Source organism: Motacilla alba, chromosome 3 (genome assembly GCF_015832195.1).
Source record: "Motacilla alba alba isolate MOTALB_02 chromosome 3, Motacilla_alba_V1.0_pri, whole genome shotgun sequence".
Classification (NCBI taxonomy): domain Eukaryota; kingdom Metazoa; phylum Chordata; class Aves; order Passeriformes; family Motacillidae; genus Motacilla; species Motacilla alba.
The window spans coordinates 53,609,703-53,635,076 of NC_052018.1; the positions used below are offsets into that span (position 1 = coordinate 53,609,703).

General features: G+C 37.7%; 1 protein-coding gene across 15 annotated transcripts in view; it reads right to left on the reverse strand.

Annotated features, from left to right (window-relative positions):
• The window catches only part of PTPRK (protein tyrosine phosphatase receptor type K), a 382,329-nt gene that overhangs the window by 158,418 nt on the left and 198,537 nt on the right, over positions 1-25,374 (reverse strand). For all 15 annotated transcript variants that reach the window (XM_038130591.1, XM_038130596.1, XM_038130594.1 and 12 more), the window contains exon 7: positions 2,822-3,115. In XM_038130591.1, the coding sequence (XP_037986519.1) occupies positions 2,822-3,115 (294 nt within the window). The remainder of the gene's footprint in view (positions 1-2,821; positions 3,116-25,374) is intronic.

The following is a 25,374-nucleotide window of genomic DNA, read 5'->3' on the forward strand; positions in this document are numbered from 1 at the left end:
ATTTGCTTAAGCATTAAACAGAGAGCAGAATAATAGCTTATTCTCATTGTTTTTTCAGTGAATTTGCTGTTGATGCTTGGAATGTAAACTTTAATCCTTACAATCTCATCAGATCAACATTCACTAATGCACATTTTTTAATCTGTATAGAGAGCAGCCAAACTTCATGTTAAAAATTCATTCATTTTCCACAATTCCATCTGATACTGAGCAGACAATCAATTATAACTTGTTTCAGAATTTAAACTAATGTGTATAAAACTTGTGGAAAGAAAAAATTGATAAAGAACATTGACAGAAAAGAGAGTATCTGTCTGAAAAGTAAGTGAGCTTGTCAGAAATGAGAATTAGGAATAATTGAAGAAACTCCAGAAAGAAGATATTGCTGCAGAGATGTCATCTAATATAGCACAGTAAATCACCTGCCAGTCACTGGTACGATACCGGCAGCAGCAGACACTGCAGGGTGAGACATTCCATTATTACCTTTGCCTTTTCTTATAAATATTCTCTTTGGAAGACACTAATTTTTATGTTTATAATTTGCCTTTTAAAAGCAAAATATTAGTATATACAACAAAAAAAGTCATATTGACAGGGACCTGGAGTTATCTGTCAGAAGCCTTGGGAGGGCACTGCAGAAAAGGTAGGTCTGTCTCATTTTCCAGACAGGTGAGGAGGCAGCAAGGCATTCAATCTGGCTCCGTCCCTGACTCATCCCTGATGATGTGCACAATATTTCAGTCTTCACAAACCCTTGTTGACACACTTTCTTCTAGCTGAAACTAGCTAGTAGTAACAATTATTTATCTTCACTTAAATGAAATAGGAAGAATCAGTCTCATTGCAAGGTAAACAGCTTAAAATTTTATTATTATTAAAATTATGCACACTGTCACAGAAAGTTCAGAATTTTCTTCTCAAGAATTTTTTTTGATCTGCCTAATTTCATAGGGGATTAATTTGGGTTGTTTTTTTTCTCAAGCCAAGCCAGATTTTGGAGCCTTACATGTGAGTGTTATGTTAAAAAAAAAATTAAAAATAAAACCACACCCACAATAATATGATTTCCCCTAAGAGGTTTCTAAAAATATCTCACATAATTATTTCCTTTCTCACAAAAGAATCTTTACTCTGTCACAACCTGGGTAAATTAAATTACATTTTTTCAAGTGCTACGAAAACAACCTGAACATTTCAATTTGCCAGTCTCGGCTCAGCCTCTTTAAAACAGAAGCAATTTTCCAATTCCTACTTTTTCAGACAAATGTCTAAGCCAATTCTGTGCAATAAACCAATACTTTAACCTTACTTAGATCTCAAAGGCTGACACCTTAACTGAGATAGACACGTAGATCTTTCTACTTCACTGGAAAGACAGACTAAATTATAAATACAATCACAAACTCCAAAAGGTGCCTTCAGCTAGGTCTTACTCCAGCTTCATGTATCAGCTTCAGTACTGTGAGCAACTTTAAAAAAGATTCTCTAATTTTCTGAAATTCATACCCACTGACCCAGTCTGTTAGAATTCCTGGCTTCTGGTCCAGACCCTGACACTCTTCCTTAACTAAACAATGTGAGTGTTCATCCATCAGAGGTCTGTCTTCAACTTGTGAAAAAAACTATTTATATTTCTGATTCACATATGCACATATATACACAACACATGGAAACCTGAGACTCCATCTTGTCCTTCTGATTACTTTAATGCAATTGTCAATAGATGGTTATCAGCACTCTTTGATAAATCAAATACTGTGCCAACTTTAAAATACTGTCAGGCCCTAGAAATCCTGAGACTAGGAGGGAAAACCGCACAATTTAATTTATGCTTATTTTCCTCACAGTCTGAGATTCAAATCTATAATTTTTCTCCCCTGAAACTATGAGACATATGTATTAACATTTTTTCTTGTGAAAGCTGAGATTAAAATAACTTTAAGTAGCTTTAGAAGGAACAGCATATAACACAAGTTGACAGTGTTTAATTTTCTTGGTGCTGGCCACGCAGGGGCACTCTGAGAAACAGGAAGCAGACTGCAGGGCTCAGCAGCCCATGATTTGGTTAATAGAAGTCAAAAACAGAGAAAACACTCTATTTGTATTTTCAGTTGGATTCTACAATTTAGAGAATCATGGAATATCCTAGAGTTGGAAGGGACCCACAATAATCATTGAGTCCTACTCCCAGTCCTGCACAGGAGAGTCCTAAGAGTCACCACGAGCCTGAGAGCGTTGTCCAAACACTTGAACTCTGGCAGGCTTGCTGCTGTGACCACTTCCCTGGGGAGCAGTCATAGCTAGAGATTTTAGTATTTGTATTTTAGTTCTTGGAGATTCTGTCAGGCCATATGTAACTGCTTGGGAAAAGCAAATTATGCAGAAGTACACTACTTTTTTTTTTTTCTTTCCCCAATTCTATTTCTTAAACATATCCTTTTTTTCCTATGCAATTTGCTTTAGGTGCAAGTTTACTTAAAATGTAATTGAAAATACGAAGGTGAAGAAACAAGGAAGTCAGGACTTTCCAGAAATCAAGAGGTCCCCTTCCTTACGTGATGAGAAGCAAAATGTTTTCTTAGATTTCTAACTTCTTGCTTCTTAATCTACCCTCCAAAGGTTAGGAACCTAGACAATGACCAGGCAAAGTAGAGGACACAGCAAATCCTTACTGATCCAGAAACCTGGGGATCCTGTGGGTGTGAAGGGAATCCTTAAGTCCTGATACAAGTTAATTGGAGCCAACAGGCCTGCCAATCAATTAAACCATAATAAACAGCTTTGGGTTTTTTGGTAATTTTTCCAGAGAAACACTCACCAGCACACTTGGTCCTGGTGATGAGCGGGGGTCCTGGCTGCCCCGTGCCACCTTCCCCCGGGCGGGTGAGCAGGACCCGAATCTCATATTCGGTGTCAGGGTCCAGGTGCCAGAGCTTGTACGTTGGTGCGTTGACAGCATGGGTCTCGGTCCACGTCCCAGATGTCATCCGGTACTCCACTTCTTTCAGGATGATGGGGCCATCCCCAATGATGGAGTTGGCATTCAGCTGGATGAGCAAGTAGGTGGGCCCAACGCCCAGCAGCTGCGGGGGTGCTATTGGCCGAGGCGGCTCTGCAGGGGAGACAAAAAAAAAAGGCAGCGATAAAACATAAGCTGGAAAAGCCACTAAGAGGAGACCTCTCCACACAGGAAGTTGTCAGAGTTTGGTCAGCAAAGATTCCGAAACACAGAAACAAACTCAAACTGACATCAGTGAAGAAGAGCTGAGGAGAATTTCAGCTGATGAAAGTGAGTGGTGCACTACTGGCATCTGCTCAATGCTGTATTTTCCTTTTAAAAATCTCAGCTAGAGACCACAAAATCCTGTCTGATTTATATATTGCTGCTGCTTAAGATTTTTTTCTGAAAAAAACTATGCTCATTTATATAATTTACTATACCAATAACTTGAAATTTTCCTTTATTGACTGAAGCCACATTTGCACTTTCCTTATAGAAAATGCTGCAAGAGATGATACACTACCCCTGCACAGAATATTCTTAAAAATGTGTATCACTGCAGTTAATTTGAAACCCACTGGATGCAGTTAGGGAAAAGGATACAGATGCCTATTACAGGCATTCAGAATACTCAGAACTGAGCAAAGCTGCCAGGAGAATAACAAAATAAAGACATATGGCAACAACGTACAATATTTTATTCCTTAGTAAGTTACTACTGATTTTGAAACTCGAACAATAGGATGTGTACTGCCTTTTGTCATCCCCTCTTCTCATCAGCTTCTGCCTGCCTACATATTTCAATGCAGCTGCAAAGTGAAAAAGGTAATGACAGACTAAACAGAAAGAGGTGGTCCCCCCTACCCTGAGAAATGTTAACATAGAAAGATTGCCTCAGCATGATTTATTTTAAGAAACAATCACAAGCAACAAGTATTTTTCTAATAAAATGAATTCACTGATAAACACGGAAGGTTCATTTTCATTCCAGATGGCTCATATTTCAGCTAATTTGTTTCAGTTAATTAGGCAACAATGCTAAATTCAGTGCACACAGGGGTTTCACATAGCAGCGATGCAGAACTAACAAATCAGCAGCTCTGAGCAGGTAGAGGGGATCTCATGGCCAGTACATTAGAAATAACTTTTAACCCGAGACCATAAGATTTCCCTAGCAGGGGACCCTTACATTCTACACAACAGAAGTTAAGGCACAGACTCATTGCACGTATTCTGCCTTCCAGGGATGATGCCACCAGTGTCAATGACAGAACACATGGTGGGGAGTGGTGGACCTTCTCTGACATCCCATCCTCCCTGCATGATGAAGTTCAGCCCCTGGTTCTGCTTGCTTCCCTTCCAGGTATCACAGCTTGCTCTAAACAGTACATTTACCAGCTCTATAAGCAACCAAGTTTCCCAGATTTTGGCACATATCTTGAGGAGGTTTTTTCTAAATTAGCTGCTTCTCAAACCACTTAGTTTGGAGACCAGGGAGTCTGTAGCCATTACATAGTGGCTGTAATGGGAGCTGATTTTTAACTCCCAGAGTGAAAGGTGAGTGCTCCAAGGTGTTTCCATTTCTGCTTTAGGATATATAAAACTATGAGAAGTACCTCAATTAATTATTAACCTTTTACCCTGCTTTGGCACTGTATGTGCTTATGAATTAATTTAGATCCCTACCTGCATCAAAGCTCAGAAATGCAACTGGCCATAATGAGGGCAGTTTATTTGCTGTGGAACTAACATATTAAATGTCCAACTAATGTATTCTAAGGTCAGTGTATATTGCAGCAGAAAATATCATCATTGATGAGCATGATGCACTACCAAGTCCAAGTTATAAACTTCTAAAACATATGGCTATGTTTAGAAGTATACACTTTGATTAAGAGCTGGATTATCACAAATAAAACCTCACATAAATGAGGCCATTGCCTATTAAGTTTTTATGTTAAGAAGTAAAGCACATTCTTATATTAGCATATGCATTTTGTTTTTAAGCTCTTGAGGCCAAGGAGACTTATTTATAAAGTCTTTCCCAGTTCCAATAAATTATGCATGAATTTTAATCAGTTAGCAAATGAACAAGTAATTGTTCTGCAGCATTATTAATATTCTTCATAATATAATATACTATCAGAACCAGAGGTGAGGTGCAAGAAGAAATCCCAAAAGTACACTAAGTATCAACTGAAGCATGCAATCCCAATATACCAGGATAAACTTTTCTGATGTTACCCAATTAGCTTTCTATTAATTATTCCCATTTATTATTCTATAACCACATCTCCAATTATAATTTGAAATCACAATTTCCTTTTGTATATGCAGCAACCTGAAACTTTTACAGTTTAAAAATTGCCATTGGTAGCTAAAAAAGATAGAACAAAGCCATTATTAATGTTTTGGTTGCCATTCCCATATAAAATACCACATCTATCAACAATACTTTTCTTTCAGTGAGTTTTAAAACATAATTTAAATCCTTCAAGGAAGTATATGTTGCTGGCTTTTTTTACCCCAGCAATCTGGGTCCACCTGTAGTAAATAATCCAGTTTCAGAGTGCCCTGAGAAGACAGTCTGCCAAAAATGAAAAATCTCTTACATGAGGCATGAAAAAATAAAAGGAGATGCATGCAAAAATACCCTAAAGAAAATCACCCTCTCAGAAGTTTGTTCTGGCTTATAAACAACAGAAAAACTTAGCTTCAGCCCAGCCAGGTGATGGCTTAGATGTTTACAGCCTAGATTAGAGGTAAAATTGCAGGAAGCTGAGGCTCACCAGGTACCCACCACAGCAGCTTTCCTCCTGCCTAGCCCTGTCAATGTGCTCCAATGCAAGTGGCCCCTACTCAGATGTATTTTGTGGCTTCCAGTCACTCAGACCCAAAGCCAGGTGAGGCAGCATGGTGATGTCCCTCCACACTCTCTCTGCCTTGATCATTCCAACCCAACCGGAGAGCTGTGCCCTTTATTTCTGCCAAAAAGAACCGACCTTCCTCAATTACTATGAGGAGGTATGCGTAAGGCACACAGTAGTCCCAGCAATCAATTCTCCTCGAGCTCAGTTCCCTTTTCCTCACCAATGAACTCTCTATGAAAAGCCATAAGGTTCTAAACCATAACTTATAAAATATTTCAATCCATAGATGCTTTCACTCATCAGTAGAATCACAGTTTCAATAGGTATTTAAGATACACTCAGAAGTTTGATCAAATACCCTGTAATGTTTTCGTTTCTTCCTTTGCTAAGCACAAAATTTAAGGTTCTTTATCCAATGTAACCAGTTTAATTACCAACTCATTTTCTGACTACATTTCTAGCCAGCATATAAAGGTGTTAAATCTGATGAAATCCTTCTAGTTTTCACAACCACTAACATCTCAGAAAGACTATATTAAAAGACCACTTGTACATCTGCAAGATATTAAATAAATGAAAGTGTTTTCATGCATAGCATGTTGCTGTATTTGGTCAGCTCTGGTTGTGACATAAAACGCCCACAGCTAAGGTAATAAAAAATTAAGACTGACATTTCATCAGTACTAAGTTCTCATTCTGCTGAGCTACTAGCAGTACATTATGCTCACATCAGTATGTATATGACATTGTATATTAAATGTAGTGTGATATTTAGGCACCAATGACTAGAATAAGCATGCAACTTCAACCTCCTCTACCAGTCTTCCTACAGTTAAGTGTTTGTGTCATATTTTTAATATGAAACATTGTATGCAAATAATTATGCATTCACAGGCAGAAAAAGCAACCAGAAAAGGTCATTAGTGTTGTAAGTATAGTAACTAATATACAAAAAATTTCCAATATTCTCAAGCCACATATGCATACTATACTACATTGCCTTCCAAGATTAAACACTTCCTAAGCTTAAAACAAAGGAAGGTAGTTTCATTTGTATCTTACTGGCAATTGTATACTGCTAATGATCAGTTCAAAGCAAAAAATAAAAATAAACCAGAATCCCACATATTGTTCCATTTTGGAGGAAAAGCTGATACTGGATGCATGCCTGATAAAATCTTATTTTCAAATCTTATTTACAAGAGTCATGTTTTGCTAAGCATAACATGTACCACTCACAAGAGATTCTTGCTAGACAGCAGAAGGGTTTGGAGAGGTGGGGAGGAGAGGGCTGGTCAGCACATAGCCCAAACACTCAGAGCAGGTGCGTGCCTTGGTCCACTCTCACTCATCCAGTACCCGTGTCTTGTACAGGACCTGCACACATTGATGCTGGGCAGCAATAGCTTGCACGTCCCCTCCACTCATGCACACACTGCTCCTTCCCTCTGGAGACAGCATGTTCAGCTTGCTCTGTGAAATATCTCACACCGAGCCATACACTGGGTATGCTGATGAGCATTAACTGCTTAACCCAATACACACAACAAGGGTAATCACAAAAAGTTTAATTTTTACAAGTATAACAAAGCATTCATTCATTATAGGAAGACCAACATCAGCCTCACCTCCCCAGAAACTAAAATTGATCTTTTAATTACACCATAAGCTATCAAGAAAGTAGTTCAACCTACAAGATACAAAGTGCCTTTAAAATTTGTCATAATTCAAAGAAACAAAAATATAAAGTCATGTAAATGCAGCTAATACTGGATGTTCTAGGGAGTACAGCAAAAATGTCTCCACAAATGACTCAAGAGTGACTCAGCTCTCAATTCACTTCCTCTTCTGGGGAAATTTCTGGCAAAGCTGTTTAAGCATGTCTGCTTATTATCTTAATATTTCTTACAACCTCTCTGGTTTTGTAGTTGAATTCAGCTGAGGTTCAGCGCCTGACCCACACTGGCTATGCCTTGTTAGAGCACAATTTTTTGCCATAGGAAGCCCTGGGACCGGGGGCCCCAGGTGTGAGACACCCAGGCAATCTGAGACACCCAAGGCATAGAGGGGTAAGGGGTAAATCCTTGCTTGCCAGGACCTGGACCTGTGGAGAAGTGTGCCTCTGCACTGGGCTCCAGATTGCAAATGGAGATATCTTGGCAACGTTGCATTCAGAAGACTCACGGCATGGGGGCAGAAGGGCATTGGGAAGCAGGCTGCTAATTCCTTCCAAGAGCTACACTGCTTCAGTACTCTTTGTGTTCTGGAAGATTACATACTGCTCTAGAGATTCATGTGCTTTAAAAAGTACTGAAAATCAGAAGAAGTAGAAATGTTTGTTTAAAATTTGGAGAAGGTGAATAACATGTACAAGAAAAAGTTATGGCATTCAAGTACTAGCAGGGAAACAACGCTCCTAGTCCTAAAAGCTGGTTAATCCAGAAGAAAAAAAGAATTAACAAGAAATAGTGACCAAAACTTAAATTCAAAAAGAGTATTAAGTCACAAATGGAACAATGAGAATAATAACTGAAGAACAAGAACAGTAGGAAAATCTGCATTCTCTTAATTTTAAGTTGGGGGGAAAATAGAAGATATTTCTCCTACCTACAGCTCTGAAGAAGTATAACTGGAAGAAATCATGTGGTCATGAAAGTGGTGATGAAATGAATTACAAAATGTTTGAAAAGAAAGACAAACCATGGAGGCTTTGAGCCCCAAAGACTTGTTGGTTTTCTTAAATTTTTGCAAAAATCATTCTGCATGTGGCATATCTTTAATACAGACTAGAAATATTTCATTCAGCTCTCCAAAATTGTAAGGAAATACTACTCTGACAGAAAAAAAATCAGAATTTAAGACAAATAAGTTTATTTTGGACTTGGCCTATTTGCAAGGAGACCTGGCTGCCATCTACACTGATAGCAGCCTGACAAGACCTGCCACACCTCAGCACCAGCACAAGGTGTATTAACACAAACGGGGGACTTTGCCAGCCAAGGGGAAAGCATTACAGAAAACACTACTTGCCTGATAAGAAATTCTTCTGCTCAGGTAAAAAGCAGGTTAAATGCAGAAGACTGAAGGATGCCAGGTTGAAAGCACAGACCTGATGAACAGCTGAGGTATCATGAACCTTAAAGTCACAGAAAGCCTCTGCAGTTTATTTTTAAATTTCCAACAAGATCTTAAGTTTCCTCTTTGTGAGCATGACAGGCTACAATCACAGCTGAGTCTATCACCCTATACGCTCCATCTCTAATGAGTAGTTTGGTCCTTAGTGGTTTTGCTGAATAACACATCCAAGATAAATATGCCTCAAATAGTTTGTGCAACACATTGAGGACAGTTCAGTATTGGAGATGGGCACTCTCCTTGGTTTCTGAAAATTAGGAAATGCAAAAAGACTGAAAAAAACTCCCAAAGCCAAAAAACCAAGAATGCGGCATATTTTCTTTTCCAGCATTATTAAAAACACACCTCTAGGTCTACATTGCTCCAAGACCTTCTAACCACTAATCAGACTTCACATGGGAAGTGCAATAAACAGAATTACATCAGGACACTATTAACTACCCAATTCATAGGCGCAGACACACATCTAGCCTCAAGTGAGAAATGCTGCCATGTGGGACTTTGTGGAATTCTTGCCTGCACGCCACATAATGGTACTTGCTTTTCTTGCCTCAGCAGCCCCCCTTATTCTTGTGACAAAGGAGAAGAACAAGTGCAAACTTATTCTCAGCCAGACACACTATACATCAGCTACATAGATTACTCCTGCCCAAAAGACACAATGCATCTGAAAAACATCAGAATAAAGGAGGATGAGCTCGACTGCTGGGCAGGGCACATTGCAGAGGCTGCAGGAAGGCATGCTTTCTTAAACCATCTGCAGCCCTCAAAATAACTCACCTCAGAGAAGTTTTACAATCACCTCCACTACTGTAAGGCCAAATGCTGCTGAGAAATTAACACAATAAAAACCCAACTAGTTGCAAGTCCTTTGGAGCTCTCACAAGCCTTGGCCATTTAATTAATAATTCCCCAAGCCACCAGTTGGCTTTTCTATTTGTTCATAAACTCATTTACCATTTTCTTAATACATTTATTTGTTTCTTTTCTTTTTTACATCTCAGTGGACAAAAATGTCTCTCTGTTTATCAAGTTTTACTCATTTTAACCCAATTTCTACAACGTTAACAATTGCACATTGTCAGGTTTTTTTTTCTGAAAGGAAAGTTTCTATTGCTCCCATATTTGTCTTCTACAGCTAGCTTGGAGAAGGCACTGTACTGATGAGAAGGTAGACGTTTTCATCAAAATAACCAACTTTGATATATTACGCCACAGAATGACTTCTTCATGTAGAAATCAGAAGGCTTTTACAGTGAAGTGTTCTATATAGCTACAGGCCTGCCTTTATTTAAAAAACAAAACCAAACCAAAACAACAACAACAACAAACTCAAAGCCAAAACCAAACCAAACTCCAACACAATCAAAAACTAATTCCATCTTATCTCAGCTGCTGTCCTGTGACCATAAGTGATGGTGGCTGCATGGAGAAACTTAAAAAGCTCAGGATCGACGATTCTGCTATAAAGGTTTTCCTCAAACTCTTTTTTTCTTTCTAATTTCACTTATCCAGACTTTATTTCTGTGACTTCAGAAAATTATTTCTGTGACTTTAAAATAGAATTTATCACAATTGCACAGTATTTGGCACTAGGTGCTAGTCTGGAGATTGAGACACAACACCTACAAAATGTTACATTTTAATTAAGAGAGTTAGTTGTCTGGAACAAAAGAACTCATTCTAAGTAATGGCTTAGTGACCAAATGGTACCAAGTGATTTATCCAACTCTCTTCAGAGAGTTTGCAAGACCATTTTCATTGTCTTTTATTACTTGAAATGGAAAAACTGAAAGGATCAATTTTAAATAAACATTAAAAATAAATATCTATAACATTGAAATTCAGGTAACTACCTAGAAAATCAGACAGTGAAGAAAAAACAGCAGCAAACAGAAATGGCAAGCTGAACAGTGAGCTTACAATACTGGCTTAGGTAGGGTACTGACATATTTCAACATAATATCTCTAATTTGGGGTCTGCAAACAGGAATAGTATGTCACAAGCTCACTTCTAGCTACTGTTTTAGCTTTGAGCACTCAATATATAAAGTTTGTGTCATGGGTACAACAAAATCTGCGAGCTCATGCAGCTAAAATGTATTTAATTTAGGTGACGTGGCAGTTAGTGACCACCTGAAGTGCTGAAATAGGAATTATTTCAGCAGTGAAAACTGCTAACTTCTGCATAGTGATGTTATATCCTATGCATCACTGTGGCATTTTATTCACCTTGACTTGAAACACCACCACATTCATTTTATTATCTTCCTTTAAAATAAAGGAACAGTGGGCAGCTTTAGCACTGTCAGCAGAAAGTGTAAACAAGGTTAAGAACATGCCCAGTTCATACGAGAAAAAAAAAAAAAAAAGTCTGTCTAAAAATTGCAATATGTCACCTCTCTAAACAATTTATGATCAGGACACATGCCTAGTTTTTGAATGATAGTAGGCTATGTTAATATAGGAATCAATTAGAAGATTATGACACATTTTGCCGAAAAGACTGCATTGTGTAAAGACACAGATGTAGCACACTCCCAGAGGAAAAATGAATAAATGTAAGAAAAAGAGGTGCCTGTAATAAGAAGACATTCAAATTTTAAATAGGGGGAAAAAAAAATCAGTCAGCATAAATGGCTCAGCTGTAGAAATGTCTCCAGCAAAGACTTGATTACAATGACTTCATTATCCACATGTATCAGTAATGCCCTCGAGATCTCAATGTTGAGATTACTGTGGAAAGAAATATTTTAACTGCTTCATTGTCAGGAACCAGCAGGTTGAGAACAAAATTTAATACCTTCTTCAAAATTGGTGCTTCCCAAGAAAGAATTACTCTCAACTCTACAAGGATTTTCAATTTGACAATACTGCAATTGCATGCACATCCACATGCTGTCAATGGTGAGAAGGAACAAAACTAGAGATTACAAAAAGAATGCCTAAAGAAAAAGAAAATATTTAAAGACTCCAAAATTTTCTTTTATATGGTGATGCAACGTGTGATGGGAATATATTTATTTTCTAAGTACTTGGATCATTTTAATTTTTATTTAATTTCAAGTCTGAACTGGTCCTGTTGAGATTGTGAAAATTTTTGCATTATTGTTATATCTGTGGATGCTGTAATCATGCTCACATTCAGTTTACTGTCTAAACAAACCAAACACAGAAACTTTCTGACAGACAAAAGTTACAGTGACATATTTATAATCAAACTCAAAAAATTCAAGCACCTGCAACAAAACCAGAGCATTTCAATAGAATTCAGTCAAGCAAGAATAAATCAATAAATAGATAAAAATAAAAGGAGGGGAAAAAAACAAAAACAAAACCTAACACAGATTTACACCTCACTAGCTCTACCTATCTATAAAAATTGAAAGCTAAAAAAATTCACCCAGACGGCACTCCAGCCTGTCCTGGAATTCTCCTGTATGCCTTAGTTTGGAAGTCACATGCCAGTACTACCACGAAATTTTTATCACCAGCTCTCCTGCATGCCTTTTAAATGACAGAGAAAAAAACCTGTCATGTGCTGTTGGGACAGTAGCATTGTGAGACAGGATACAAAACTGGATCATGCTCCACAAATGCAATGAGCTGTAGATGTCCTTGTACCAAAAGGGTACTGAAGTCTAAAGTACCTGCAGATGAGAGGAATAGCTGGCATGGCTTTGGCTTCCAAGCATTTACAGTTGTATTTAATAGCAGTTACAGAAACTTAGGTGTGTAAGAGATGAGACTGATTTTACTGTAACCATTTACTCAAACCATGGGTTAAATAATTAATGCACAGAGGTGGGGAGAGGGAGAGGTCACCCACTTATTATTAAGGCAAGACCTTAAAAATGCACAGGGGACAGAGATGAATAGAAAACCTTCCCCTTCAGACTTGCAAGGCATTCTGCAAAGTTCTTTCTCGGGTATCCCATTTCACATATGGTAAAAGCTTTCTGTCAGCACTTTAATGCTACCATCAAAGGAAGGTAATATAAGGGTTACATATTAATGGTTATGTAGAGGGATTTTGTGTGTGCTCAGCCTATGCAAATCTACAGGGAGAAATGACAGAATTCATCACCACTTTTGAGCAAACTTATTTTTGAGGGGCTGTTTTCTTGCTAAAATCCCTCTCTTTCTATTCATAATCTTTTCTAAGACACATATAGATGTTCCCACCAGCAATGTCTTCACATTTCTTATTACAGCATGTCCAAATATTTCTTGCCAAAAATGCCAGAAGGCAGCCCACTGGAATGACAGAGAAGGGGACTAATTTTAAGAGGCACTGAGACACTTCCTTCAATCTATGCAATGAACCAACAGAAACCAAAATAGTTTTTACATCACAGTTTTAACTCACAGATGTGAAATACACATCATCTAACATGCACTTTAGAGGGCAACCCTACTGCTTCACTTCCCACCATCAGTGTTGCTTGCAGTGTCACTCCTCTACACTACATTCACAGGGGTTTAGGTTTAAACAGCAGAGCTGCACATGGAAGTTTCCTGCTTTCCTAGATTCCTGCAGCAACTTCCAGTTGCTTTCAGACAAAAGCCAGTGTCAGCAGAGAAACAGAAGAACAAGTACAGCTTCTTGAGAGAGGGGAAAAGGGAAAGCAAAGATTGAGATTACCTTTTAAGAAGGTGCTGGCTACTACATCTGCATTTACCATGAAAGCCAGCCTCAGAAAGGGGCAGGGGGATAGAAGTGGCCAAAAGTAACCATCATCCTTGCCACAGCACCTGATTAAGAAATACCTGTGACATGAGGGTAACAAAGCAGCTGCTATTCACCCCATTGCCAAATGGATTCTGAGTGTGATGAAAAGTCTGAAAGAAATTTCTAGAAAAACAAATCAGAACTGAAAACCCCACCAGTTCTGCATGATAATAAGATCTTTATGAGATATTATGATTTTATGTGAGTTGGTAAAAGCCTGTTACCTTTGTTTTGTTTCAAAAAAGGTTCAAATTATCAATATGAATCTGGAATAGAAAGTCCCTGAGTACAGTAAAAGAGTTTCAATTTTGCATCTTCTTTCAATTAATACAACCATTCATTCTAAGAAAAAAAAAACAACTTTTTTTGCTCTCTTATTTTAACCATTCTAAACAATCTTACCAATTCTTTGATAAGCAAACTAAAGAAGAATACACAGCTTCTCATTCTGCTCCTGCATGTTTTAATTCTTGAATATGATACTAACCAACATCTACTTAAGCTGGGCTAGCACACTGAAAGTTCTGGAACCAGCCTTGTGTATTCACAAAAGAAAGGCAAACAAAATCAACAACTCTACAGAAATAATAAGAGAAGAAATTATTAGGGTAGAAATTGTACAGTACAGCTTTTCCCTCCAAATACAAGATCCACTGGTAATAATATAGTTTATAACAGTATGCGCCATTGTGAAAATCTTCAAAGATTGCACAAGTAGCCTATGTTGTTTATTACATTTAGATGGTGTGTGCATAACGGGCATTTTGTCGAAGGCTGGGTTTTTGCTGGTTCTGCATGTTGAACCAAGCACCTAAGAGTACATGAGAAAAGATTTGGAGACAAAAATAAATCAGTTGTCACCATATTACCAGTTAAACAGACAGTAATAATACCTTAAAGTAGACCTTACACCTTTTACATAAATGTTGGTAACAAAAGCATGCCATCATGGGGAAAAGAACTTTTTGTGCAATTTTAACAGCAAGCTCTGTTGGCCCCAGTACCCAAAGCTGGAAACACTTTTTCAGAAATTTTAAATACTTTTTTTTTTAATAAAGACAAGGAAAGTCATGATTCCTCCTGCTGAATTCTGAAGTTCTTCCTGAAACTTTTAATATGTGAGAGTTCTTTGAAGAATTTGGCTGGTTTGTTTGCTTTTAAATGACTGCAAGCACCAGGAAATTTCTCTCATGTGACTTGCTATCCCTCTGATAAATGTGAGTTTGGGGCATAAAAAAAGCAGTTTTTGTCAACTCAGAGGAATGGTGAAGCTGCCCCACTGAACTCTATTTAGGCTTCTACCTCTCAATACACATAATCTTGCCTGCCCTCAAGAAAGTTTTCACCAACTCTTCACCTTCCTCCCCAACCTGTAATGGAAAAGCTGGACTTACAGAAACGTTCAGAATAGATGTATATAACTTCTTCCAAGCATAAGAAGCCACAACTCAGCATTTTAACAGCTAAAAAAAATCCCCTAAACCTTCTCCTTTTCATTTAACATAGTGTTTTTCTTTCCAAAATTCACTAGAGTTTTACTCTAAGTTCTTCGTCACTGTACCAAGAAGTTGGCGATCAGCAAGATTTGTATCTCTAAGTCCTCCCCACTTGGCACAGCCTCTTTTCCCAATTTCTCCTTAGCACCTACATTCAGCCAGTGGAAATTCAGGGGCTAGGTAATCCTGAGCATAAAGTTGATTCTGGAATTTTTCCAGTGTTCAAATAGTCCCTTTCTCAGGGCCACACAAGTACAGGAAAGCTATTATAGTTAACTTTGGTTACAGTCAACAATATAGAAATACCACAAACCAATCTCATGCACACATATTTTATACCTTCCTAAGTGCAGTGACTTATAAATTGAAAACAGAATAACTCCATATACACCAAAAAAAAAAAAAAAATCTTTCTCCTTTGGAAGGAAATGGGCTAGAGAGGCTGAGGTGGGGTTTCATTTCTTTATAGGGAGTAAAGGGTGTGTCTGTATGTGTGAAAAAAAAAAAAGAAAAAAAAAGAGAGGGTTAAGATAAAAAGGGACATTCAGAATATAATTCAGGAATATAGAGAAGACACTTAATCTGTCAGCATAAGGACATTCCACATTCATTCCTCTTGTCTGACTGGAGTCAGAATTTGTGCAGAGATATTCCATTTTCAAGGACAGCACCTTACCCTAAAGGTCCAGAGATTCCCAGAGGACTTTCTACAATCCTCCTTTTGAGGCTGAACCATTTCTCTAAACATTCACTAGCTCGTATGTCTACCTACAATGCCAGTAGGGCACTTAGGGGTTTTAGTGATGACTCCAATTAAAGCAGCAATAGCCTTATCTGCTGTGCTACATAGCTGCAGATATTTTGTGAATAGTCACATCCAGCTTTTCTTGTTTTCCTTAAGATACTTCAGAATTAAGAAATAAAATGGCAAATACAGTCAAATCTGATAAATACAAAGCAGTGCACTGGGCCTTATGAATCCCTTATTGAGTATAAATCAGTATAATCAGACAGGAATAATATTTCTGTTGGTAATTTCAAGACCATGTCACTTCAATTCAGACAAAAAAGATAGGATATCAGTGATTATTAAAGAAAGCATAAGATCTTGTGTGACTGTGTAAACCCATAATGTTCACTCATCTAAAATAAATTATATAGGTCTAGTCTTCCTATCTCCTGCCAGATGAGCTAGAAGACACAGAAAAGGCCAAATAGAAGTTATTGAAGACCTAGGACAACTTCCTATGTGGAGACATTTAGTCAATCTGCAACACTCAACATGAAAGAATCATGATTGAAGGAATACATGCTAGATGTTTATGAAATGACAAGTGGCATGAAATTGATTAATATGGAGTGACTTGCTGTTTCTTGGAGTGAAAATACACAGCAGCTTCTGAGGGATGAATATTCTTCCATTAATAACTGGAGCTAACTGTGGGAACTCATTGCTCCAAACTGAGCCAAAACACAAGGCCAGAAATTATTTGACAAATTTGTTGAAGGTTTGTCATGGATATTACACACATGATTCATTGATATAGTCTCTGGCTCAATAAATCTTAACCTATAGATTGCTAGATGCTCAGTGATATATGGAGTGCCCCTCTCATTCTTACATCTCTCCCTAAGCCTATATATTAAACTAAGAAGATTTTTGGCCCAGCAGCAATGTTTTCTGAAGTTGCTATCATGTTCTCTAGAAGTTAAAAAAGCCAAGAAACTGCTGCTAGCTGTCAAGCTTCTCATTGAATACTGGACAATATTGGAAATAACCCATAGATTTCAGTCCATGTAATCCATATAGATGAGTGCCCTTTGCATAGAGCTACTAATGATTCAACTACCCTCTTCTTTCAGAGTGTGAATGGTACATGGCTGTATGGTCACATTTCCTTCACATTTAATTATAAATTATCAAGGTTTCTGAGGTTTCTTTTCCTGATGCCTGAATGGAGAGGTCTAGGTTTTAAAACAAAAGCTACTTTGTAGAGCAAAAGTAGTACAAGCTTACCAATGGAAAAGAGATTAATTTTCTGTTGTTTTACATCCCTGAATGGTTAACATAATATAGATGCAGTAAGAAGACCATATTTATGTTGTACCTTCATTAAATCATTCCACACATACCTTACGAAGGTTTTTTTTTTCATATCCCATAATTGCTTTAATGTGTGGGGAAAATGATCAGCAAAGGTAAACAAAGTCAGCAAGTAAAATAGCTTGCTAAAACTCACTCAATTCTTCTCATTACAGGCCAATCCATGAGTAATACTAGGGCTTACAACCGTTAAAATACCTTAAGAAAAATCTACCAGTTTTCTACACAGTCTCTCCTGCCAAAGCAAAATGTTTTGCCCTGCTGACTGCCTTTGTTTCATAAGTAGTTAGAATATTTACCTGTACTTCCCCCACAGGTAAGTATTCTAACTCTGTGCTGTTTATACTTTTCTTGGCCTGAATAGTCTATCATTTTTTTCTCTTAAAAAAAAAAGGGTAACAGAAGCAGGCCAGTAGTGTTGCTGAAGCTCAAAGTACCCTTTGAAAGCACTAAAGAAACCAAAACATTTTCCCTTCGCTATGTTGCCTAATTTTTCTCAAGTTATTTAATGAAGCATTTCTCTTCATGCCCCATTTACACCATATAATAATCAATCATTAAAAAGCCACAAAACACCTGTTATTCCACCTATGAGTCCTCATGGCACTTTTCTCACCCAAGCTCATAATCTTTTGCTATTCAGTATGCTATTTTTGACTTTGTATTGTCTTTTCTATGAACACCTTATATTGCCCTCTGGTTGCCTCACTCCTTTTAAAAGTCCTTTCGAGAAACCTGAATTACTTCTAATATTGCAATCAGTCACTTTTTCTTCAGTGGAAGAATATTTTTTAATTTAGATTCAACAAATCCTTCAACCAGAATGCATTTTGCCTCTGCTTTTTTAATTTGGGTGAAAATTTCAAATACTTTTCAGAGCAGCACAGTGATGTGAGCATAGCTATCTTATTATTCATTTAATATTGCTGATAAAACAACTACACTGATATGTTTACTTTTCCACGCTTTAATTAAACCTGTACAAATCATAACAGTTTACTTCATTAGTATATTGTTGAAAAGCCACTCCGAGGGTTATTGTATTTATTTTTTAAATGGCCGAATTAGCATTGTGAAATTAAACTAAATATCCAATTCGAGAGAAATATTTTATTTATCTTTCTTTTCCTTTTTATTTACCTTTCTTTTTTTCTGGTTGATTTCTTCTTCTTCCATGCCAAGCCCAGCTGTTTTTCCTCATAACAGCCTGAAGATGAGGTTTTCTGCGGGTTTTTCTATTCAGGCCTATTACATTAAGGCCTATCATTCTGGTATCTGGTTATCTCGTCAGCTATGACAAGATAATGTGGGCTTGAGGGAACATGCTTGTATCTCCTGTCAGCCCCTTTCTGCTATATCAACTCCTCTAAAGGCATGTTCATACAAGGAAGCTGCTACCAAAGAAAACCCCCAAGACAACACCGTTTATCTCAGGAACCATTCCACGCCACAATTCCCCGTGGGCAGAAAGATTTTTGCAGCACAGTGTAATCCACCTGCAAAGCAGGCTGAGGATGCAGTTTAACATTATATCTTAGCCAACCCAAAATGACCACATCACTGGGGGAGTGAATGACCACCTCTTCTCTGGTCTTTCCATCTTTTCCAGACCAGTGGCTCTACTACTTGTGAACTAGTCTGACACAAAAACACCCACTTATTCTAACAGTGTCAGGGTTTTTTTTAAATTTAGCTCTCCAGTCAGCTCACTGGAGAGAGGGTCAAGCATGCTTCTGTGGTAAAAGAAGAGGAAATAGCAATAGACAGGAAGTAGGAGAGAGAAAAGAGAGGTAGGACCACGCCTTCTGTTGCCTCTGCTGTAACTCAGATGCTGTTGCATATGAATAGACATTGCCCACACCTACATATATATATATCTTTAAGGAAGGGTCCAACAAATAAATAAACAAATAAATAATTGGTGTATGAATCTGGTCATGAGGCACAGAATCAGCCAAAAACAGGGCATGCAAGACCTTCCTTCGCAGATTAGGAAACTTCAATAAATTACGGCAATATGGAGATGCATTTTTCAGAAATGAGTTTGAAACCAGACCAAATGGTGAGTGACAGGTTTCAGCTCTTTACTCCATGCAAGTCCCTCTGGAAGGCTTCCTCTGTAACATTATGCTATGAGTCAAAACAGGATTCTTGTCATTGAAGAATTGCTTCAATTATTCCCACTCAATTAATTAAAATTCCAGAATACTGTGAAATTTTTCATCCTCCACAGGAATCCTGTGAGCTCTGCTAAGCAGGTGATAAATCCCAGCAAATTTCTATAAGGAAACCTCAGGTGCTAAACCCCTGAAAGTCATCTGAGCTGGAAGTACAGGAAGGGCAAGGACACTGAACTGACACTCACAGGAAACAGACTGTGGGTACCTGGTCCATTAATTTCTGTTAATTGCCTGAGAGCTCAACTTAGCATCATTTGCTTCCACTTGGCATCTGCTTAGTCAGTTGGCCAGAAGGCTGTCTTCTTACTGAAATATAGTTCATCTTAATTATCAGAAGTCCTAATGATGCAAATGTCTTAGGGGATAGTCTCCTTAATAAGGTGACTGCTTGCACGTTCTGTTTGGCACACACGTTCCCCTGCCTGTTCCCTCCATTTTTTATAACGTAAGCAATAGCACCTGTACAAAACATTCAATTTCAGAGAAAGAATGCTGTCCTCCATTCATGACACATTTCTAAAAAATTCTTTGTTCCAGCCTGGAAGAACTGACACGCCACTAAATTCTTGCTTTAGGGTTTGTTTTGGTAAAGGAAAGCAAAATCTGGACAAAATAAAACATTAATCAAACCACTCTTATCTGTCTGCAACTCCAGAAAGTTGCCTGGTCAGCTTCGTGGAACCATAACTTGATTTGGCCTGAATGAAAAGCCAGCCTGTGTTCTCTCTATCAGTTCTTTGACCTTTTAAAATATTATTCAAAGAAGAGGCTAAAGCTGTTCCTGGAACAATTGAAAGTAAAAAAAAATGAGGATAATTTTGTTTCTAATTGTGAAAATGTCACTGATAATGACAGTAATTTGGAGGGGAAAGAAGTGTCACTAGGGCACAATTCTTTGTGTTGCATAGTCCACATACCTAGTTAGAGGTCAAGTAGATATTGGAGGTGTTCCCAGGAAAAATAAAGCTAATTAAATATTTCTTTAGGCAGCCATGTTGAAAGAAAAATGCAAGAGGAAGGTCAAACAGATTCTTAAAATGGCACTAGGAGACAGCTGAAGATAAAAATCTTGAGCAACAACAAAAAGAAAAAAAATTAAAAGGTGGAGGCAGCATCCCTCATAACACAAAGACAAATCTCAGGAAAGAAGTCTAAGCCTAAACTAAGTAAGCCTAAACTCAAAATGCATCTTAAACATGTCTGCAGCCAGACAGAATACAGACACAGTCCAATTTTTTTCTTGTAGTGTCCAATTATATTATCTTTACAAACCTTTTGGAAAAGGAGCTATTCTTTCTAGTAAAACAGACAGTTTTATCACCTTTCAATTACCTCATTGTCATTTATTGGCACATTCTACCCAACAGCATTTTCTCTGCTCCACTGATAGAAGTAGCAACCAACACATAGGGCACAAAAGATGGCAGACTTAAATCACATTGCAGAAAGTCCAGAGGTGCAAAATAGGATTAAAAAAAAACCAAACAAAGAGAGGGCATTGGCAAAAGTGAGGATTGAAGCACGCTATATTTGTGAGAACTTGCAGATGTCTTCTCCTCTTCAGTGCACTAAGGTGGCCAAGTACCATGCTGCATACATTCAAATTGTGCCTCAGTATCACATATTAAAAACCAAAGGAAAACAACAAACCACCCTCCAACTGAAAGTGTCCAGCTGCTAAAATGAAGCTGTGCTTCATCCACCGCCAAACAGCTGCTCCTTTCTATCTCCAATAAAAAGAAGGGGAAAATATTGCAGTGGCTAGTGATGCAGGCCATAGATCACAAGCTTGATCACACTAAATGTATCTTGTTTTTTCTAGAACACACAAGGCATCCAGTCCAAGAGAAGCAGAAAGTTGAAGAATAAATCATTAGTCAAGACATTTCCAACTGCTGTCAACACAATTCAAAGTCAGAGTAAAGTTCAAAGCAAGCATTAAAAGTCATGAGACTTCAATCTCAATTATTAAGAAAAGAGAAACATCTAGTTTACCCCTAACTCCCTTCAAAAGCAGTAGCCTTTATATCTCCAGTTGTTAAAAAACACAACTTATGTTACCATGAGGATGTCAATATAAGAATAAAGCTGAGATTTTCACATAAACTCAGAACTCCAACTTCAGGTAAAAAAGTAAAACAGAAAAAAAATATTTTTAGACTTAATCCTGATTGGATGGTGAAATAGATCAGGTAAACAATACAATATGCTATTCTTGATTTTCTCAGGAAATGAGTACACCAGTTTACTGAAGTAAGATAGCTTTACTAAAAACACATATGGCATTGATGCTTTGTAGTATTCTATACCTTGTGTCCACAAACAGGTAAAGTTCCATATGGCTTACAGGACATATCCCCAGATAGGCTCAAGGAGCAAAAAAGCTAATATAAATATTGAAAAAATTGAATAAAAGATTCATCTAGATTCCACAAACTATAAGATGCTTGGCACATTTGAGTAAAGTTCAAATTCATTTATCTTATAATCCATTTATTTATAGAAAGTTCCGGACACAAACTCTAAATTGAGCAAAGTATTTTTCCTGGCATTTTTTTATTCAAATTAACCAATTCACGTGGTGTTAGGACACTCATTATTAATAAAATTAGAACTCATTGAAAATTATCTCTGCTTTATAAGCCTTGAACTAACATTGTGCAATGTCTACACCTTTCAGACCACATTGATAAGGGAGTGTGTTCAGAGAAGGGCAACCAGGTTCATGAAAGGTCAAGAAAATGTATCTTATGAGGATCAGCTGAGGGAGATGGGTTTGTTTAGTCGAGAGAAGAGGAAGCTCACAGAAGACCTCATCACTCTCTACAACTCCCTGAAAGGAGTTGGCAGTGAGTTGGGGACTCATCTCTCCTGCTGTGCCTGTAGTTAGAGGACCAGAGTAAATGGCCTTAAGGTGAGACAAGGGAGATTCATATTAGATAGCAGAAAAAAGTTTTGTCACTGTTCAGATAGTCTGGCATTAGAATAGGTGGCCTGGGAAGGAGGTGGAGTCACAATCCCTGGAGGTGTTTAAAAGGTGTCTGGATCTGGCACTGGGGGATGATTTGGGGGTTACAGTGGTAGTGCTGAGTTGATGGTTGGACTTGATGGTCTTAAAAGTCTCTTCCAACCTTGAAAATTCTATCATTCTGTGAGATTTTGTACTTACATCCTCCTTTCTTGGAGGAAAAATGTAACATTAAATTGACTGTTGAGAGGCTTTTCCCTACCATCCCTACTGACCATTCTTATTAGTCTGTAAGGTTTCTAATGTGAGTCAATTCTAAGCAATTTTTAATTCCCAAAAGGGTGCTCTCACTTTTTCCTAACACTGTTCACTGAGTTTTGTCTCTCTTTAGTCCCCAAACCCATCAATATAAATTTTCTCTTTTGTTTAATAGTAAAGAGTTCAGGAAAGTGAAAAATTTCACTTGTTACCACATACAGACATCAACTGGGATGGTACACTCAAAGTGTTCGACAAGACATGCCGAAAGGCTAAGAAAATGGACACAGAATAACTATATGAAATGTTATAGATGAGGTCCTGGAAACAAAGAGGTTTTAAAAGAAATAAAATAAAAACCACGAAAAAATTAGGGAAGAGATGAAAATTCAAATATCAGTCCTAATGCAACAGCGTCATCCTTCCTTATGAAGGAGGTAGGACACAGAGTCTGCCATTAGCACTGTGAACATACCTGGGGAACAGGGGAGAGAAACACATTCATTTTCCTTGTAACACTCCTTAAATGTTCTCCAAGACATGCCTGTTAGCAGCTCCATATCAATCTCAATGACAAGCTCTCTAGTAAAACGGCACATCCAAATTCAACACTGCATCTCAGCAGGAAGAAATCTATTTTTCTGCATGTAGCTAAGCTTCCCTCTTCTTCAGGAGAGGCAGATATGTTTCTCACCACTTTCTATATAATACTGCAAATATTCCAGCAGTTAACACTGCAGAAAAATCCTGCAATATTAATTATTAAACAGACAAATATTTAAAACTCTTTAGGAAAGAAAAAATTTCTATCCAAACTACTCTGCGCAAACTTTTTGTAATCTCTTTAAAATTATCTTCAAATAACTCCCCAACCAAGATGATTAAAGGTCACTGGCACATCGCAAAGCATATTTTTATGAGATAAATTCCATTATAATTGCAACAACTTTTCCACCAACAATTTAGACACAGAGTCAAATTATCCATTTCATTTTCATTTGCACCTCATGGGCTAGATCATTTATCATGTTTCATGATAATGATCAGAGGGCACATAGAAAGTGATTTCTGGAGGTAACAAATTACCTATCGTATTAGCACAGCTTACAAGATCCTGTCAACAGGTACCACACATAAATAAGAGGTAATTAAATTCACCATGTGCAGGAGTGTTTGATATGCTGCTTGCTTTCCTAGAAGCTGGCAAAAAAATCTAGGTTACTAAATTCAACATTCCAAATTAGCTGCTTAAGTACAATAGTTTAGCTCTTCATAACACATCAGGAATCATTATGCCACTGGAACACCAACAGGTAGACAGCATGCAGTGGGCTTAAGATCTGGAGACGAATCTCATCATCGAGCATTATTGCTTCTTGCCACTGAATCATCCATCATGTCTCTGAGACAGCTTGGAATGATAGTGCCAGACCCTCACAGTACTGCTCCTTGAACTCTGTCTCATCCATCTTTTGCATCATTCCCCATTTGCAGCGAAGTATCATCTCCTTGCTGCAAAACTGAGGGTGAACCTGTAATGCCTTTAACCTGCAGTGCCACTCTAATAGTAATTGATTTCTTTTTATTGCAGGGACGGTGCTCACTGAGACTACGTACAGCTGCTGAGGATGAGAGATGTTCAGAACGGTACAATGCAAGCACCTATGTATTTAGCAGCATGACCTGTTTTCAAGGAAATAGTTTTATTTTCATTGCTAGCTATTTTATAATGTGTATACATTTATCAATATATAAAATTGGTATAGGAATATATATGCAGTTTGTTTTCCTGCAGTTGAACTACAATTCAATAGCAAGATTCATGCAAAAGCAGCTGAAAATAAATGTCAGTGTGGCTTCATTTTGTATTTTCGTTAAGTGATTCAGCATTAGAACACTTAGATTTTTTAAATACATACTAAAGCACACAGGTGCACCTGCATTAAAAAAGCAACTTAAATTAACTCTACATTGATCATGGTGAGACTTCACTAGCATGATGACTTGTGTACCATAAACCACCCAAGACTAAGCGTTTTAATTCAGCTTTGCCTGAATGCTGTTATAAAAGTTTAATAAATCAAAATGATCAAAATGCCCCCAGTGGCAGGTTGGGATTCAGTTTCCAATTCAAATTCCCTTTAATATATGGCTTCTCTGACATCCTGCATTTTCTGCCATCTATGTTGAATTCCAAATGCACTCCTTTTCATCATTACCATGCACCTACTCATCGGCACCCTTTTTAACAACTCTGCACAATACAGAGATGTCAAACCTAGAGGGGATTTCCCCTCCCCAAAACTGGAAAATGATGGCAAGTAACAGAACTTTGTCTATACTTAAGTAAATATTTTAACCTCCATGGTAATGTCTGTGGCATTTAAACTGAGAAAGACCATTCTGAGCTGCAGTATTCAAATGAAATATTTGATTTAAATAAATGTAGAGACAGACCAGATACTGGAAGGGAAATTATCCAAGTGAAATACAGCAGTGATATGGTGGAGCAGTCTGGAGACATCTCTAATTACAATGAGAGAAATCACTTTATTGCAAATGATCTTCATGTCACTGTACTTGGATAAAACACAGATATAAGAAACAAAGAATCCCCTTATTTCCTC